Here is a 19704-nt window from a genome sequence, read left to right as displayed (position 1 = left end):
AGAAGCCATCAAATTACATTAGCATGGTCCCATGGATTTATGGCCTGGGAATAAACTACTTTGTGTTTTATCTGTGATCCTTGTCAGGCCTTCCCCCACATTCAGTGTATAGGAGCAGAAGCACAGGAGGGGCTGGTATTCTGGACTAGACCTGGTCAAAGTATGCTGGCTGTTGCTAATTCAAAGTTTCATTGACTTGTCCTGAGTTTGGCAACAGGTGCTCAGCAATGACCAAAGGTAATACCCATTGGTCGGGTATTCATAGGTATTTTTCCCTAACTTACAAAAATTTTGGCCTCAAAGATCTAAGAGCCTATTATTGATCTCTCCCAAACCACCGAAGGACTCAAATCTCTCTCTGATCACTTCACAGCTGGGCAAGTTACTTACTATCCCTGAGTTTCAGTGCCCTCATCAATAGAGTGGCACAGAACCACATGCTGTACAAGGTGCTGTGATTACTAAACACCATTTCACATCAAACACAGAGCTTGGCATATGATAGGAAGGTGGTAGCCATTTTTATCTTATGCTTACATACATGGTGGTACATCCTGTTGGTGCACGTCTCCACACCTTGAGTCTCACCTTTACTCTGCTCACTGGCTCTATCACCTGACACCTTCCTTGCCTAGGATCACTTATTCGAAAACAAATGTTTTGTGTGAAAGACTTTATTTTCCAAATATGGCCTTGGCCATATTTTCATATCCTATAAATCTGAGTGGATTTGGGCCAGCTCTGACAGATTACAGGGGAAGCAATGCTATGGGACTCCTGAAATGAGGGCATAAAAAAGATGCTGCTTCTACCTGGCTCTTGCACTCCCGGGATGCTCACCCAGAGAGTTCAGGAGCCGTGTTATAAGGAAGCCCAGGCCACAGGGGTTGGCCACCTGTAGATGTTCAGGCCAAAGCCCAGCTGCATCCCCAGGCAGACAACTCCCAGATGTATTATGAAATGATCCTTCACACGGTCAAAGACTTCCAGCCTTTGAGTTGCTGCAGTTGATGCCAAGTGGGAGTAGGGAGAGGTGAGCTCTCTGGCCAAGGCCTGCCCACACTTCAGAATCATGATAAAAACAAATGTTGCTATTGTGGGGCAGGTTGTTACAGTTATAATACTCATAAGATTTTGCACAGCAGGACATGGGTTCAGATCAAATTGTAATATATCCATTTTATTATGGCACCACAACATTATCATTAAACTTCATATATATACAGTATACAGTTTGTATCAGCCACCCCAGCATGACTCTGCCTTATTTTGATGACAATCCTCTTGCTGGATTGTTTTCCAGAAGGTCTGGACCTGAGCAGCAATCCCCAGGAAGCACACCTGTGCTTTCCCTGATCTGGGTGGGGTGGGCAGCAGAGACCCTGAGAATCAGCAGTTATGGGAGCTGTGTGCTCATGGCTTTGGCTTCAGAGTTGGTGCCCTGTCTAGGGGTCTCCAGTGGCTGTGGTCCCCTTGGACTGCAGGCTTTTCCGTTTGATAACAATAGTGACAGGTCCATCAGGCAGTGCCTTGATGACATTCCAGGCTTCAAACCGTGTGAGACCCTGCATAGCAGTGCCAGCCAGATGCAAGATTTCATCTCCTGGCTGGACCATCTCACTTTGTTCTGCAGCTGCCCCTGAAACAAGGGAGAAGAACATTATAATGGGCTAGACTGGTGATAGGACAAAACTAGAAGTTACTTCTACCTGTGATCTCGGAGCCAGGACAGCTGAGAAGAGAATGACACATCCATTTCTTGGAAGCTTGGTGGTGGTTCCAAAATGAGGAATATTATAAAATGGTGTCTCAGCACTTAGACACCAGGCTCCAGCTCTCTGTGGAAAACTGCAGCCCTTGCTATTCCCAGAGGAAGGAGATTCCAGGCAGCACCAAGCCAGAGCCCGGTTAGTAAGACTTATACAATTCACAGAAGACTCTAGGGTGCTAAATCCTCCTCAATGCCTCCCTTGAACACTGAGCCAATATCCCACCCCCTTGCTTTTGGTCTCCCTTTCTTGTGAGAACAGTACTGGGCGGTACAGGAACAGAGCTGGTGAGATTTTCATGAGGCAGTCTTCATGGGCTTTTGGCTCTGAGCAGCATGGAGAAGGCCTCTGTGCCCATATAAGAAAGACATAATTTTGTATGGTACCCACTCTTCAAAAGCTGCATGTGGAAACAGGACTTTTTATACAGTTTATAAATTTCCCAGTTGACACCATGACCTTCACAAATAATGAAAAAAAATACAAAATAATAAAATGGCTAAATTATTTTGGTTAATTGTTATGATGGGCATTGTGCTAATGGTTTGCATTGGTGACAGTAATCCTATGAGGCATATGCCTTTAGTATTCCCTTTTTACAGGTGAAGAAACCAAAGACTAAAGTGCTTCTTTCAGAGCTTCAAAACTGCTAAAGTGGTTGAACCTGCATTGAAGCCCAGAACTTCTGGCTCTAGCATCCACATCCCTTAGAACCTTGCAGCTGGTTAGTTATCCCCATAGGAGCAAATGGGCCCAGGATGGTGAATTGACTTGCTCAAGCTCATCCTACTCTAAGGAGGAGAATTAGCATTGGAACCAAGTTCATGGGTCCAAGTCTTTTGACTCTGTTGACTTTGGACCCCATTCTAATTCCAAATTGACCTTTGAAAAAGTTCAAATTATCTTTCTCAAAATTGGAATTAACATAGATTCTGGGGGAATCATCATATACACCTCAGCCTACCCTCTGGGTTTTCATAGCTGCCACAGAGATTCCTCTAACAAAACCAGTTGGCCACAGGGATCCATGTAGGACAGAGAGCAGAGTTGGGAGGCCCTTAGGGTCCCAGTTCTAAGAGCTCTCAGACACATACCTATACTTCTTTGCCTCTTTTATTTTATTTTTTCCTTTGGATGAGAAGAAGTGGTCACCCAGCAACTCAGAGGCAGAGCTGGAACTAGCTCCCAGACCTCTTAGCATCCTTTCCTGTGTTCAGGTCTCACAACACCTTGCCCTGTGGTGCATAGGCTTCCAGTTGAAGAGTAGCAAAGAATTCAGGGAAGATTTATATGGCAGCTTTAGGTCATTCATGATTTTCACAGGAAAACCCAAACCCAGTGACCCCCACGTCAAATACTCTTGCACCCCCACACCTTGGCTTCCCCACCCTGACTTTAAGCCAGCAGAGAGCACCGTCCCTGCATGGGCATCCCTTTGTGGAAAACCAATGCTGGGGCCAGAGACAGAGGCTGAGGCTACAGGAATGTATGGGATATTTAGTCCTCCCCAATCTATGGTGAAGAAAATATCAAAATTGTAAGTAAAAGTGGGAGCTGATGAGTTAGGACTAGGGTAAGGCCAGTAAGGTCAAGTGGAGCAGGTACAAAGCCAGACTTTGATTGTATTTTGTTCAACATGAATTTTTTAAAATTAGTTTGATTTAAAATATATATATATATATATATATATATATATATATATTGCACTGAAGGCTGGGGATATAGCTCAATGACAGAGCACTTGTATAGCATGCTCAGGGCCCTAGGTTTAATTCCCAGAGACTGCAAAATTAATTAATCAATTGAAATTTTGCATTGAGCTGGGTTTGGTGATATAGAAGGCCGAGGCAAAAAGGATCATAACTTTAAGGCCAACCTCAGCAACTTAGGGAGACCCTGTCTCAAAAATAAAAAGGGCTGAGAGTATAGCTCAGTGACAGAGGGTGTCTGGGTTCAATCCCCAGTACCCCAGGAAGGAAGAAAGGAAAGAAGGGAGGGAGGAAGGCAGGGAGGAAGGAAGGAAGAAAGGAAGGACTGAAATTGTATTGATCTTGATTACTGTGTATTTTGGTGCCCCATTAAATTTTGAACCTCAGGCCAGGGTTTCACCTGCCTCAGTCTAGTCCTGGCTCTGCTAAGCTGAACCAAGCCCAGGGCTCAGTTGCAAGAGGACTTTTATGGTTTAAATTTGGTATCCCAAAAAAAACTCACAGGTGAGACAAAGCAAAAAGATTTGGAGAAGAAGTTATTGGGTTATAACCTTAACCTAATCAGTGATCAATCTGCCATGAGATTACTGAGTGGCAACTTGAGGCAGATAGGGTGTGGCTGGAGGAAGTGGTTCATTAATGGTGTGATTATGGGGTATATATTTTGTATCTGGAGAGTGGAGTCTCTTTCTCCCTCTGCTTCCTGATCATCATGTGAGCCACTTCCCTTCCGCCATACTCTTCTGCCATGTTGTTCTGCCTCACCTTGAGCCCTAAGGAATTGAGTCAGCTGTCTATAGACTGAGACATCTAAAATGGTGAGCCCTCAAATAAACTTTTCCTCCTCTAAAATTGTTCTGGTCTGATATTTTAGTCACAGCTGTGAGAAAGTTGACTAAAACAAGGACCTAGTAAAACAGAGGGGTTAAGGGGCTATCTGAGCAAAGGGGTAAAGGTTGAAAAGCAAAACTGAGCCCTAAATGGACCTGCATGCCTCTCAAGAGGACATGGGGTTATGGGAAACCAATGTCACCAGAAAGTGCCCATGAAACTGGAGAGCATTCAAAAAGCCCATACCACACCTTTGAAAATCCTGTTGATGGTGAGAGGTTTGTCTCCATGCAGGGAGCCCTTCCCTCCTTCCAGGCTGAAGCCCAACCCTGCCGAGGTCTTCTCCAGTGTCACGGTGCAGACTGTTGCCTCTGCTGCTGAGGAAGATGCAGGGACTTGTTAGAGGCTGCTCTACTCCCAAGCCGTGGATGACCCGGCTGGTGCTGTGTTCACACACTCGTGAACACAAGACACACATCTCCACAAGATACTAGGCAGGTCACATGTGGTTGGGGCCACAAATTACTAAGCATCCCCACCTACACTGGCTCCAAGTGGCCAGAGGCAATATGGTCCATAAAGCTTCCACTGAGTGGGGAGAACTTACTGGATTCTACAGAAACATCACTGGCTGCAGAAGCTGAGGCTGCAGAGTCAGTGGAGGAGTTCAAATCCAGGGTGGCCTCCAGAGTTGACCTCCTTGTGACAATCACAGCTTGCCTTGGGTCCCGAGCTTGGCGGAGGATGGCCAGAGCATCATTGTGGGTGGCCCCTTTGAGGGACTTTCCATTGATGGAAAGAACCTCATTGCCCTTCTGAATAGTCCCTTCCTGGGAGGCCAACCCGTTTGGAAACACTCTGTGAACCTGAGTAAATGAAAGGAAATCAGGAAGTCAGATCCATATTGATAGAGGATCTGAACTTGTCAGGCAGTCAACTCTATAGGGATTTTTGAAGCCAAAGAAAACTAAGACTAATTGTGTCCTAGATCAGAGCTACTGGCACAGGGACTAGCTTCCCCTTGTCCTCTACCCATAGCAGAGATCACCAGCAATAACGTCCAGGTGAGCCTTCAGAATTCTTCTCAGAACCATGCCCTGGACCACATCACTACAATCTTCATGGACATTCCCGGGGAAATCTTCTGCCTTACCTGTCCTAGATCAGCATTTCCCAAACTACTTCCCTTGAATTCTGATTCTATGGCATGTTAATAGGTGATGAGTAATAAAGGGTTTCTAAGATCAAAGAAACTTGAGAAATACTGAATTAAGCAAAAAATAAAAAAAAAAAACCTCTGAAAACGTCTATTTCTCTAAAGACATTAGAAACACTACAATGCAAATTTGCATAGATCTCTAAGAACGGGCAATATGATATGGTGATTGCCCATAGTGTTCCAACAAAGAACCCTTTCTCCATAGAGAAATGCTCTCTCTGGTCCCATCTTCTGCAGGATATATTTGATATACACCATCGTAGGCAGTCTAGACATTAGTCACTTCTTGATCACTTTCACAAAAATATGCAGGATTCAAACAAAATGTCTTTGCCTTGCTCTCTTTAATGATGTAAATTATAATTAAGAGGATTGATGGGCACTCACTTAAAGGGGCTACAGATTGTTTTACTTTTTATGATGTGAACAAGCACTTTAGTCTCTGAAGTGGTTTTGGTGTTAGAAAATTCTATTATGTGGTCAGATAATGTCAGAATTCCTAGGCTGTGAGCCCCCAGCATGAAGCAGAACTTCTGCTGTGAGGTTCCTCCTCTATAAAACAACTATTCAACCCAAGATGTGGGAAGATTAATTTAGACAAGAGGTCACTAAGGTGGTGAGCACACTGAGGTCACTGAGCATGGTGCTTGGTCATGCATGGTCTCATACTTGGTTCTCTTTTTACAAATCTATAAATGAAGAGAACTGTTAAACACGGAAGGAGAAAGAGGAAATTTTGCTCACATGCTCATTCAGCGTGCTGAATTTGAGTGCTCAGGGTGGCTGGCCAAATAGAGTGAAGAGAAATTGCTACTCAAGGACAGAGAAAAAGGTCCGAAGTGCTATTCCCACAGGCAGGCTCTATTCAAACACAAGAGAGCCTTCTCTATAAATTGAAAGGGAACTAACTACAGAATCAGGAACCTGTTTATAGTATTCAGCCAAGTGCTTAATAACAGAAATAGGTACTTTTTAGTTTTATGTACTTTTTTGTGGTAAAGAACTTATAAATAAATCAAGGAAGTCACTGCTCACTCAGGACCAACTGAAGTGACAAATAGTAATGTACCACATCACCATTGCAAGGGGATATGGTGTGTTTAAAGCTGGCCGGTGCTATGGACTGGAGGATTTATTGCAGCTGGGCAAAGACATTCAAATGAGCCCACCACCATCTACATACCCTGAGACAACACAGCTGTGGGATGACAACTATATGCGCTCAGCTTTAGAGAGACACAGCAGCTATGTCATTGCCTGGTCCATGAAGATAGGAGGATCAGAAACCATCTGGGTCAAGTACACTTGGTCTGGAGCAGTGGGCTGATCAGATTGCCCAGGCCAGAATCATGGGGTCCACTGATGTGTTGCTCTCTCAGCACCATCCGGGCTTTAGCAGTTCCTCTGTGAACAGGGGCTGGACCACGGGATCTGAAGTCCTGGGATGTGTACTGCTATTTACATGCATGCACAGTAACTGTTCTTTCCTCCAGCTGGGGCCCGTTGTGCTCAACTAACCATCAGATTGGCTTCTCAGCTGCCTAAGTGAACAGTCTCACCCTCTGAGTGGGCAAAAGTAGGAAAGCCACTGTTTTTACAGGGCTCTGCCTTTTGACGTTCCTTCCTATGAGGTGATCTGTGTTGTACCCCAGGCCAGGTCTTCAATCCTGACTGTACAGCCTTCTAAAAAGGCGCCTGTGCTCATAAACTGAGAAACTGATGTGACTCCATTTTTGAAAAAATAAATAACAGCAGCTTCTACCTCAAAGCCTGTCCAAGGAAGGGGACGTGACCCTTGTCCTTGGAAAAAACCACAGAGCACTCTTAGGCACATATCCACCCTGCTGAGTTGTTTGTCTACAAATAACAGGAGAGATCTGCAGGGGCCAGGTGTCCCTGACTCAGTTAGGCTAGGTGAGGACCCATAGCAACCCCCTAACAACCACCAATCAGCATGGGACAGGGAGAATACCTGGGATGCCAGATGACCCCCCCAGTAGTCTGGGTAGCTGATAACATGTTAGGAAACCATATAGTTCAATACGTACACCCCTTGAGGATTAAACCAATCAGTTCAAACGAATCCTCCTCTTACACTAACCAATCACCCCTACCCAACTTGTTTCCGCCAGTGAATGTGCTAATCAATGTTAAGAGTTGTTGTTTCACTTTCCCGCGGTGTGAAATGATTTGCTGTGTGATGTTGTGATGCATAGAGTATCCCAAAAAAACCTATAAATCCTCACTGAACTAAGGGCCGGGGCTCGACTCCTGGAGGTCTATTAGGGTCCCACGAATCTGGCATTACAGAACGACTCTTATCTAAATCTTAGTGATTACTAGGACTATATTTCCAAAGGAAGAGACATGACATTGAATAAAATGTAGTTTCAGTTTTTAAAATATCCCCTGGAATCTTAAACAATGTAGGCAATAGGGCTTCAATCCTGCAAAATTCTGATTCAGATGTTCTGGTGTGAAAATCATAAACACACACACATACACACACATTTTTGAAGCTCCACAAGTGATTCAGTTTCATTTGGGTACATTGAAGTTGTTTTGCGTACCCAGAGACCTTCTTTATTAAAGTGAGGATTAGGATGAGGGTTAAATATGAAGTCCCACACAAGTAACCCGTCTGTGGTTCTTGAAAAGGAGGGTCCTGTTGGCTCTCCTTTAAGATCCTGTCTAACTGCCTGCCCAGTGACCTGGCGTCATGCATTCCTCTGTTCCCCAGCACAGGGCCCCAACCTGGCAAGTTTGCCCCTCCCCCAGAGACATCCTCTCAGGCTCAGAAACGCCCCCATCTTTGGCCCACTTACCGTAATCACCTTGTTTTCTAGATCTGCTCCTCCTGCCAAGCTGAAGCCAAGGCCAGCGCCTTCCTCCTTGTGTAAGATGGTGACGTGGATGCTGTCTAATTGCTGCAAATGAAAACACATAAACACCTCAGGGCAGCAGCATGAACAATTCAATAAATGCTTTAACATCAGACTGATTTATTTTATCAAGCTCAGCTGGGCCAGGCTCCAAGTTCTTTCACTTCCTCAAACCTCAGTTTCAGTTTCATCATCTATAGAGAAGACTGTACTTTCAGAGGAAGTTTAGAAGTAGAAAAAAGATGTATGTAAAACAGCAAGCACAATTCTTTTCCTCTCTTCCTTACCCCATCTGTACCCGCACTAATACATGCTGGGCTAGCCGCTATGGAGTTAGCTAAAATCCCAGCATGATAGATAATGAAGCTCTACCATGTCTTTAGGACAAGGACTTTGGGTCAGAAAGCCAAGATTCAGTACTGTTTTGCAGAAGTTGGTTACTCCCTCTTTCTCCCTTCTCCTCTGTGGGGCCCAGTAGCAGCAGTCTGGGGCCCAGCTGACCTCTCTCTCTAGAATACATGCATAACCAGACATGTACACAAATGCAGGTACACACACAGCATTTCCCAGCCTGGACATGGGCTCCCACAGAGCCAGGACAACCTCCCTGTATAGACCAAAGCCAGCAACCCCTATTCTGGTCTAGAATTGCAGTCTTTAAGCTCCGGCTCCTACAGAGGCCAGCAGGTCACTTAAATGAGCAAAATGGGTAGATGTGAGATGAAGGAATCACAGCCAACAAATATATATTTCCTGCTCTAAAGGGTTGGCGACTACGTAGGAAGACAGACCCAATGCTACTAGATCATTTCCTTTAAAGAATAGAGTTAGAAATCCAGGTATTGATTTAGGTTTTGTAATATCTAGAATTCAATAACAAAAAAAATCATCATTGAGACGAAATAAAATACACCTTCAGGTCCCAGAGCTCGGCAGTCACTGTTTTGCAACCTGTGCTAGGGAGTGAATTTATGTCAAAGAATTCACTTGCTCCAAGCACCATCAGAGTCCCTGACTTGCAGCTGGCTCTGTGATCCTTTGATTTGGAATCTCCAAGACCAGACATGATGAAAGGATAGTGTCCCTCACTGCTCCAGTGCCAGCCCAAATCTCCCCCCCTGGGATGCCCTATAGGTTCTTGCCAGGTTAGATTACAAATACCCTCCCAATAACACCTTAGGTGGGACTGCTCTTTGTATTTTATGCACTTTTGCCTCCTTTATTTCATTTGAGCTAAATCAGGCCTTGGGGAACCATGGTCCCAGCTAGGTGTGAGAGTCACAGAGGAGGAATCAAGGCCCAGGGACACCTTATACTCATCAGATTTTACCACACCTGGGAATTGCAGCTATGATGTTTCTCTTATAGGGAAGTGAGGGTCTCCTTGTTCTCTCCTTCTAATCTGGATTATTCCAATGGAGGAATTCTATATGAGACCTGGGAATCCCATGGTCATCTGACAGTTGGCCCTAGTTCTGCCCAGCCGCTTTCTCACTATTCACTTTTAGGCTGTGCTCAGAAAGCATATGGGAACTAAGGCTTCCAGAATTACTTGGCTGATGCATGGGGACTCTGTGAGCTCACCTTCCAATGTGGATCAGAAATGCTGAAAGCTCCAAAGTGAGACCTCTCATAGCCCATGCTGTTTACAGAGAACACTGTGCTACCTACCACACAGCATCTCACTGAGACAGGCCAAGTTGGTAGCTCATGGGATGTGGACACAGTACTGAGTTTGAACTTGGAGTACCAAGGAGGCTCTGTGTCCTTGAACACTGCCTTTCTCGTTTATGAAATGGGAAAAATGATGCAGTGTATTAAAAGCATCTCATGCTGGAAAACTTCCTTCAAATGTAAAGTCTTACTGTGGTCAAGTGATACAGTGTCCCTCTACCTTGGAAAGGAGAGACCTGGGTCTCTTGTGTCAGCAACTAGGAGCTGACTTCTCTAGCTTCAAGACCCATGGAACTTCATGAGCTGCTTCCCCTTTGTCCAAACTGTGGTAACCAAACAACCCACAATAACCTCTTGCCACTGTAAATACTTACAAAAGAAACCTACCTTTAATGTTGCTTCATCCAGAACTCTCACTTCCTCAATGAGTTTTTTTAATTCTTCTGAACTGAGCAGGGAGATGACTGACTGACCAGACTGAGAGGAACAATGGTCCCTGTCATCGGCTTCCTTGGGCTCAGTGAGACCTTCTGTATATTCTCTTAGCTCTGAAAGGCTTTCATAAGAAGAAAGAGCACAGTGCATGAATAGCAATATTATGAAGAGCTAATATTTGTTGCATAATTACTCTATTTCAGGCATGATGCTAAACACTTTGGGGCATTTTAAATTTTGATGCAGCATAAGAACAATAAATAACACAAACAAATGCAGAACTGCACTGATTAAAGAGGGAGGACCAAGCTCCAACTCTGAAGAAGCCCCCAAAATACTTCTGCCCACTTCACATTTCTGTGAAGCAGGTCTTCTCCTTCACCTCTCAATTTCAGCTGAAGTGGAAACTAAGGATAAGCATTGAAGGAACCTGCTCATGGTCAGGGAGTCAGTACCTGAACTGGGGCCAAAACCCAGGTGTCCTAACTTCCTGTCCAAGGGTCTGAGCCTAGGAGTAGAGTACAAGTGAATTCCTTTTGGGGAGCAGCAGGAACTCCCAAGGGATAATCTCTTAGCTTCATCTGAATTAAGAATGGGACCTTTCAGATGTGCACCTGCCTTCCAAAATCTCCATGGGTAATTTGCCAGGGGGCCAATCTTGTGCTTCACTTTCTGAGGCTAGGTGTTGTGAAACCTTCTCCTTAATATGGAAGGGAGAGGTGTGGCACGCACATGTGCACATGTGAGCACATGCACACAAAGAGGTACTGGAGAATGAAAAAGGCTAAATTATATTATATTCTTGTACAAATATGTAACAAGGAATCCCACTATTATATTTAATTATAATGTACCAACTTAAATTTTCAAAGAAGGAGGAGGAAGAGGCAGAGGCAGAGGAGGAACAGCAGCAGAAGAGGAGGAACAATTTTAAACTAGTACATCTGATAGTAAATCTGAGAAATTTTTTAAAGTGGTATAGGCCAGGAGGCTAGCACATGCATGTAATACCAGCGACTCAGGAGGTTGAGGCAGTAGGACTGCAAGTTCAAGACCAGCCTCAACAATTGAGACCTTGTCTCAAAATAAAAAAATAAAAGGACTAGGGATGGAGCTCAGTGAGACAGCACCCCTGGGTTCCATCTTTGGTATAATAAAAATAAGACTAAGTGGTAAGTAGAACTTTAAAAGAAAGAAAAATGAGAAAGGAAAGAAAGGTGAGGACAGTGAGAAAAACCCTGGTGTAGACACTCACTTGAGAGAAAACCCCAGGTCTGAGGAGGCTGGCTCGGAACTATTTGTAGCTGAATCTTCATTGGACGATGACTTTGGAGATGCCCCTTCCTTGGGAACGCAGGTGGTCTGGCCACAGGAGATTGAAGATGGAAGGCACAGCAAGGACTTCATGACAGCCGAGGACACCTGGCTGCTGATGGAGTAGAGCTTACTGGTCCTTTCATCAAATGGCTTAGTCTCATAAGATTGAGTCCTGGTCAGGGGGAAGCTGCGTGCCCGCTGGCTTGGCATCTTGAGGACTGGGCCTTGAGAGTCCTTAATTTGTGAGGACAGCAGCCTCGAGAGCGGGTCAGGGTCAGGGGAGAAGGTTTTCTGATGGGGCCGCTGCCATGGAGGAGGAGACTCCGACACACCTGCATCACTGACCTTGGAGGCTGCAGGGAAACCTGAGGGCAGCTGCTCCTGCTCTGGATACCTGTGCTCCACAGAGAATGGAGCCCCTCGCCCAGAGAGGCCAGAAAACCGTCCTCCCTCTTGCTTTGCAGGAGGTTTGGAGGCTTCCCCAGAGGAGGGCTGAAGGCTTAGTCTCTGGGCTCCTCTGTCAGGCAGTTGAGAGGAGCCAAAGGTTTCAAAGGAACTGATTCTCTGCTTAATGGAGGAGGAGGTGGCCCTTGGGTGTGGCCCCAGGGGCTCCCTGGAAGCAGGTGTTGGCTGCAGGGATGAGGCCGGATCAGGCAGCCTTCTTGGGTCTGGAGCTCGATTCCTCAGACCTTTTAAACTCTGACGAAACCAGGCTGGCTTAGGGGCCACAGGGGGCCCTTTCTTCACAGTGCTGCTGTCCGCTGACTTGTAAACTTTGTGAGCACCATTGGCAGTGTCCAGCTTTGGTGAGGTCCCATCTGGGTGTCCCTGTGCCCCGTCTTCTTCACCCAGACTGACATTGGGCTGCAGTGGTATGTGGCCATGGTTCTCACTCATAATGGGGCTAAATAAGTTTTTGATGCAGTCAGAAATTCTGACCCAAGGGTCTTCAGCTGTGGTATCAAAGCTATAGTCCATCCGAGCCTGCCTCTTAAGCAGCGGGTGTTTAATTGGGGATGCTCGGGTCACTAGGGAGGAGAAACAAAGCCAGAGCTGGGCATTAATCTTATTATGACTTTTCTTCCTAAATTCTAGTTTCAAAGCTGAGCAGCAAAAGAGCTCTGGAGAAGATGAGCGGAAGTGGTGGACACCGAGATGGGCCAGCTCCAGTTGCTGTCACTTGACTGAGGTGCAGGACAGGAGAACCAGAAAGGGGAGTTAACTTCCTGGCATCCTAATGTTCCAGCATTGAAGATATACTCAAGAAATATCTGGTCTAATCTCTGGCATTTTGCACTTGAGGACTGCAGCGTTCAAGAAGAGCAAGGGGCCATCCAGTGGCAAAGCAAGGACAAGACCCCTCCCCTCCTGTCTCCTCACTCACATGCCCTTTCCACTGCCCAAAGTAACCCATTTCCCAGATAACCCATTAAAGTAAAGGCCAAACTAATTTTCTTCCCTTTTGAACTTTTAGGCCAAATCGGCTCCCATATTTGGTTTGGACTGCCTACGTCCATTGTGAATATACACTTTTAAGAGCTGATCACAATGTTCCAGGTAGACAAAAGCTCAGTGACACTGATTCTCAACCTTGGCTACACATCCAGATCTAAGGGTCCACCCCTAAGTTCTGAGTTAATACAGCTGGGATGCACCCTGGGTGTTGGGGATGCAATAAACCCTACTGGGGATTTCAGAGTAACACCTGCCCTGTGCCAGCAGGGACCTTGGGCATGCCCTGACACGGTCAGCCCTTTGATCTAGGAGGCAGTGAGCATGGCACTGGCATCCCATCTACATGGGCACAGAAGACTTTGCCCCTGGCTGTCTTTCCCAGGGATAGGAGAAAGTTGGCCCCTGAGTTCTGAAGGCAGGAAGTAAGTCGACATGTGGCCCTGCCATGTTTCCCACACATGCTAGATTTCTATGATTAAGCACATGATGCTGTGTGATTCCAAGGGAGATGTTTGATGCCAGAATGCAAACCAGCTTAAGAAACACTGTCCCGCCCTATCCCTTGTCTTAATGCCAGATCACAAGGGCAATAATCTATGTAGACGGCAGAACTTTGATGATATCAAGGAGAAGCTCTGCTCAATTCGGACAATCTGGGTGGGAATGAATGACCCCAGGACTTGGGAAAGTGAGTCTAGCTCTCTTGTTCTGTTTCTGCATTTATAAATTGTTCAGCAGTTAGGGGCTCTTGTGTTGAGATGTGGCAGTCAAAGGTTCTAGAGGCAAGCCCTCTTCAAGCTGGGCAGGACTAATAGTCCCCTGGTGTGTTCCTCAATTGGGATGACTAAGGGAAGGGAGTGTGGAGGGGTGAAGCCTCCATGGGCTGGGCACCTGTCTGTCTAAGATGTGCTGGATCTTTCCATTCGTAATGTTCCTTAACTCTCCAGGAGCCTGTCATCTGCTATTTTTTTTTTGCAGTGTTTCTCAACCAGGCATATAGTTTATAGCCTACATGTTTATTTCTCTGTCATAACTGGCAGCTCCTTATGGCAGGAACTGGCCTGTTTCATCCTTTTCCCTATCTCTCCTCCAGCACCAAGTATAGGGCCTTTGAATCCAGCACTTAGTGTGTGCTTGCTGAATTGAATCATGTGTTGGGGTTCTCTGAGATCTTCCATTCCTTGTTGATGAGCCAATTGAGGCTCTCAAAGGCAAACGAGGGTATCCAGAATCACAGATAATGATGGATGATTAAGTATTTCCCAACACCAAATCCTAAGCTCTTTCTAGCAAGACACTGAGTACTAAAGTCATGTCTTAGTACTGCTCAATGTACCACGGGGGACACAAACTTGCTATCCACCTCATGGATGTGGTGACCACCAGCAAAATGATACTTATGCTTCCCTGACACTACATTCTCAGATTTGGAAAGACTGAAGGCAGTGCGGTAGATGTTATCATCCCACAGGCAGCTGCTCCCATGACGGTTGAGTGAGTGTGCCTTTGGACTGCTTCCCAAGGACCCCATTCTCCTGTTGCCTTCCTGGATTGGCCTGCATTCCCACCACAACCACTACAGCATCACTGATTCAATCTGGAGATTTCCCAGCCTGGACAGCACTCACTGTTCTGCTGTCCCAGAGCCCCAGACTCCTGATGGCTCATCAGCCTGAGCCACCAGACACATCAATGCAGAACGCTGATCCTCAGACTAAACTCGGGCTCTTACCTTATCACTGGACCTTTCTCTACGGGGCCCTACCTTCTAGAAGATTCCATGAGAGCTTACCTGGGCTGGCTCTTCTCCTCCCTGGCTCGCCTTCTGTGGAGGACGTGGTCGGAGGGTTGACTCCAGGTTCTGAGCAGCAGGCACCAGCACCCTGGGTTCTCCCTGCTGCGTCTTCCTGTGGAGGCAGTGGTGGCAGCAGCTCTCTGACTTCCTGTGGTGTAAACAGGAAGCAAGACTGTGTCAAAACGGTAGCCTTCAGCTGTGAGAAGGCAAGGCGCACTTTGATTAGGACAGGAGAGCGGATATTGAGCCGCCTTTAATGGAAAATTCATCAGCAGCCTTGTAAAGAGAGTTCTTTCCTCCAAGGTGCCATCATGGCAAAAACAGCACTGCCTGAAGGCCCCAGACAACCCTTGACTTCCAATAACCTGGTGTCCAGAACACGGCTGTGGAAGCAGGGGTCACCAGCTCTCTTCTACAGGGGAGGAGGCTTTGCCAGAGAGGTGCTTTTAGTCTCATTTTTGAAAAAAGAGTAAAATTTTACAGATAAGCCAAATAAGAGTGTTCTGTAGAAAAAGGCCAATCCAGGGAAGGCAAAGTCTCACTAAGTTGCTTAGAGCCAGAAAAAAAAAAAAAAGAATGAGAAGGCAGACATCATCAGAATGATGCTCCTTATATTGGATGGTGGTGACCTCTGCATTGTACTGGTTCCAGAGTCATGTAACAGTGGGCCATTTGACAAAGCTCCAGGCCTCCCTACAGAGAGGAAGGAAGGAAGCAGGAGCGCATTCATGCATCCTTTGGGACCATAGGTGGCCCCCCCATCTGAGATGTAGTATCCACATACAAAAGAAACATTTTGGGGGAAGGAAAGTTGTACAGAAGTTACAAACGTGTTCACAAGTTATTGCATCAATGCAAGTTCCTACTGTAAAACTGAGCTTAAAGGGAGCATTTTGGAAATACCAAGTGATTAACCAATCTAAAGGAATTGTTGGGCTTCTTAAACTAGTCATCTGAAAAAGTACGGCTTGGCCATGGCATTAAACACTTAAAATATTAACCTGAAGGTCTCTAAGACTTTTATTACTCAGGATATTTTATTCCACCCCATTCCAAGTTCTGTAAAGTGACACCTGTCCATATCCATGAATTGTTGGCACTTGTATAGGCAGATATGGTTTCTAGCAAGTACAGTCATCAAAGTAGCTTTATTTATTTATTTATTTGTGGTACTGGGGAATTGAACCCAGGGGTGCTTTACCACTGAGCCACATCCCCAGCCTTTTTTATTTTTTATTTTAAGACAAAGTCTCACTAAGTTGCTTAGAGCCTGAGTTGTTGAGGCTGACCTTCAACTTGTGATCGCCAACCTCAGCCTCCCAAATGGCTGGGATTACAGGCGTGCATCACCTTGCCTGGCTCATCAAAGTAGCTTGACATCTTGGAATAGACACAGATATGTTTCGTTTGATGTTGCATCCTCTTCATGGGAGGTTTTTCAAATTAGTTTCTGAAATAAGCTTAATTTTATACAAAATATTTTTCTGACAAAAGTTTTCTGGTACAGTGTTTGGTGGATGAGGGAGGGAGAAGGAAAAGAGAAAAAGGTCTAGAGAGACAGAGATGGATTTAAGAAAGAAAGTAATTGTTGTTTTAACACAGATTATAGTTTATGATGATTTTCTAAAAAGAGAAGAATTGGTGTTTTTTTGAGGAAAAGATCCTGATGGTCATTTTGGTTGTGGAAGTTAAGTCCCCTTGAGTTACAGTAGAAAAGAAAGATTTGAAGGACATCCACAGGAACTTGAGAAGGGCCTTGGGGCTATGAAGAAAAAAGTCTACAAAGGGGAGTAAGGAAAGGAGGGATGGAAAAAGAAGTAGAGGGGAGAGGATAGGAGGGAGGGAGAGATATTGTACACTGGAGCCACAGGATAACATCCAATGAGGAGTGACCAGGATTCGTCAACAATTTTTAAGAGGAGCCAAGTCAAGTAGATTGTTTCCTGTATCCGGTTGGGCTATAGTCCTTTCTTTATTAACCCCAATACCCAGCACAAGCTTGTTGTGCATGGTGGAATAGATTACAGGAGAAGGCCTGGTGGGAAAACACCTGGGGACAGAGAAGAGCAGCTGCAGAATTTTATCTGTGCTGCCGGGGACGGTGCTGCTGACAGAGGATTGAGGAAGGTGTGGTATACTGAGGAGGTACCAAAGATGAGGGAACCTGCTTGTGAGAAAGCTCCTTGTGTCAGCTCTTTGCCCAGAAACCCTGCCTTCTCCTCCTGCCATCTTACTTGGGGCTAATCCCTGCCCTGTGTATGGTCCCACCTGAGAAAGTGACCCATGGGCATCACCAGGACCACTACCCTCCTTCATTCCAGGAAGAGGATAAAATCATGGCCTCTCAGCCAGCCTGTTTCCAATCTGTCCTTCTCAGGCCCAAAGGAAAATGAGTTATTTGCTGAAAGGATGAAGGTGGAGGGTCAGATCCACACTGACAACTTCATCATGTGTTGGTAGCTAGCCACATCCTCCTGCTGTCTGCAAAAGAGCACTTCCTCTTTAGCAACCCAGCCTCATTCTACCCTTCTCTACTGACTCTCTCCATCTAGACCATCCATGTCCACCTCCACCACCAACTGGGATTTCTTATACCCCGAAGTTCATCAACCCTCATTATAGCTCATTGTAGGGAACTTCTGAGGCTTCCTTCTACCTGCCCAGAGGAGCAACTACCTAGAGAAGATTTGTGGCACAGTGGTTAACAGGGACCACTGGCAATATGAACTTGAGCAAGTTTCTCATTTCTGTCTTTACATAATTGGGACCTCACCCTCAGGGTGTTACAAGCAAGAGCTGAGACAATATACATGAAAATATTTAGCATACTGCCTGCACATAAAAATAATTCCCGATATAGCTGCTTCCTGTCTGTCCATTAGTCTTCCTTTAAGGAGGTGGGCAGGACTATGAGGAAGAAGGTCTCTAGGGGTATGATGGGGGAATGATCACAGCAAGGAGCACACTGTGTCTGAGACTATGCTAGACACTTCAGTTAACTGGTAACATTGAATCCTAACAGTAGCTCTTTGAGGGAATCACTAAATGCAATCTCAAGTGACAGATAAGGAAACCTAGGCTTAGAGAAGTTGGGATTTCTCCAAGGATCTCCACCTTGGAAGTCTAAGCTAACTGGAGGAGAAATAGAAGCCAATTTCTCATAATCACATCTGTCTACTTACTTAAAAAAAAAAAAGAGGATAATTAACTCTTGTCCCCTTTTAGCTATTTAGGCAACTACGATCCTTGCAAGCAGAGCACCTGAGAATTTCTGTGCAGTGACCTCTGCCTCCCCCATCAGGGAGTGGCCCTCCTGAACATCTGCTTTTTGTCCATCACAAAGGGTGTAACAATCGACCCACACACAGGGAACTCAAATTCCACTGGGTTATGGATGGGAAGCCAAGAGCCAATGTACAGGACTGGGGCTTCCAGTTTGGGTCTGCCAAGCTTCAAACTTATCTTCGCATAGTGAGATTTCACTTGACTCCTGAGCATCAGCCTTTCACTGCTGGAGCAGGAAACTGTATTGTGCCATGGCTGCTGCTTCTGCTGATCCTCAGGAATTCCTGTGTGTGACATCAACCAAAGGAAATCCAGTCCATCCCCATGTTCTCTTACCTGACTGCAGCTGGGCAAGGTGTGCCCAGAAGGGCATAAGGAGCTCTCTTTCCCTTCCAGACTCTGCTGAGGCTCACTGTCACTTTTAAAGTACTTTCTGGGCGGAGGCTTGGGCTTGGAGGACGTAGGTTTTCTCACCAAGATCTCGAAGGATTTCTTCAGTCTCAGAGGTGGATGGCCATCTAAGCTCTCCGGGAGGGGCGGGCTCTCCTGGGGTGGCCTGGATGAGGCCATTGGAAGCACCCCTGACTCCCTCCCCAGGGGCAGGCTGGGGCTGTGGGTGCAGCTTTCTCCATCAGAGGGCTGCTTCTCAGCACTGCCACTGCAGGGACTGCCCCCTGGGGACCCAGACATGTAGCTGCTGTCACTGCTGGAGCGGACCATGACCTTCTGAGCCCTGCGATGTGGGGGTGCTGAGTTCTTCTCTCGCTCTTTCTCCAAGGTAGGCCGCCCGTGCCAGCTGCTCTCCAGCCTTTTGACTCCTATAAGGGAAGCACAAGGGAACCTCCATAGCTGAGCTTTGGAAGTCAGCAAACACTCCAGCCTTGCCCTGACCTCTCCAGACAGCACACGGGACTCCAGACGTCGGCTGCTCAGCCAAGACCACTTTGTACTTAGAGCCCAGCAGCCTCTGGTTTGGTCCCCAAAGAGCTGTATGCCTTTGGGTTGAGGAAATTCTGAACTGGTGATGGATACAAAGTTGTGCTGCTCAGATTGCCTATCAAAAAGGACTTGGTATCCCTCTTGTGCTGTGACTGGTGGCAGATGGCTTTCAAACATCTGTTCCTCCGGGAACTGCCTCAGCTTCAGAGAGCTGCCTTGCCAAGGGGGTGGCCTAGTTCCAGTGACTGATGGAGATGGGTGAGAATAGTCCTGCCATTGCTGCCAACACAGGCCCACCTTATTTTAGCTGCAGATTTCCAGGGGTTGGTCCATCTCAGCTCCTCTCTCCCTCTGCCCAACCCCACTTTCTCTCCTTCCTTCCACAGGTTTCAAT

At 46.2% G+C, this 19704-nt stretch overlaps 1 protein-coding gene across 3 annotated transcripts in view; it reads right to left on the bottom strand.

The window, feature by feature from the left end:
* Positions 1-1153: 1153 nt before the first annotated feature.
* The window catches only part of Il16 (interleukin 16), a 100711-nt gene continuing 82160 nt past the window's right edge, over positions 1154-19704 (bottom strand). Inside the window, exons 11-18 of one of the 3 annotated variants that reach the window (XM_027920231.2) lie at positions 18708-19189; positions 15084-15234; positions 11775-12864; positions 10472-10640; positions 8354-8455; positions 4917-5175; positions 4561-4686; positions 1154-1639 (exon numbers count right to left, since the gene is read on the bottom strand). In XM_027920231.2, the coding sequence (XP_027776032.2) occupies positions 1446-1639; positions 4561-4686; positions 4917-5175; positions 8354-8455; positions 10472-10640; positions 11775-12864; positions 15084-15234; positions 18708-19189 (2573 nt within the window). In that variant the 3' untranslated portion in view covers positions 1154-1445. Of the gene's footprint in view, positions 1640-4560; positions 4687-4916; positions 5176-8353; positions 8456-10471; positions 10641-11774; positions 13021-15083; positions 15235-18707; positions 19190-19704 lie in introns of those variants that run through there. The other 2 variants (XM_027920245.2, XM_027920257.2) reach the window with 2 other exon arrangements.

Source organism: Marmota flaviventris, chromosome 2 (genome assembly GCF_047511675.1).
Source record: "Marmota flaviventris isolate mMarFla1 chromosome 2, mMarFla1.hap1, whole genome shotgun sequence".
Lineage (NCBI taxonomy): Eukaryota > Metazoa > Chordata > Mammalia > Rodentia > Sciuridae > Marmota > Marmota flaviventris.
The sequence above is the reverse complement of the archived record's forward strand: the minus strand, read 5'-3'. Positions and strand labels throughout refer to the sequence as shown.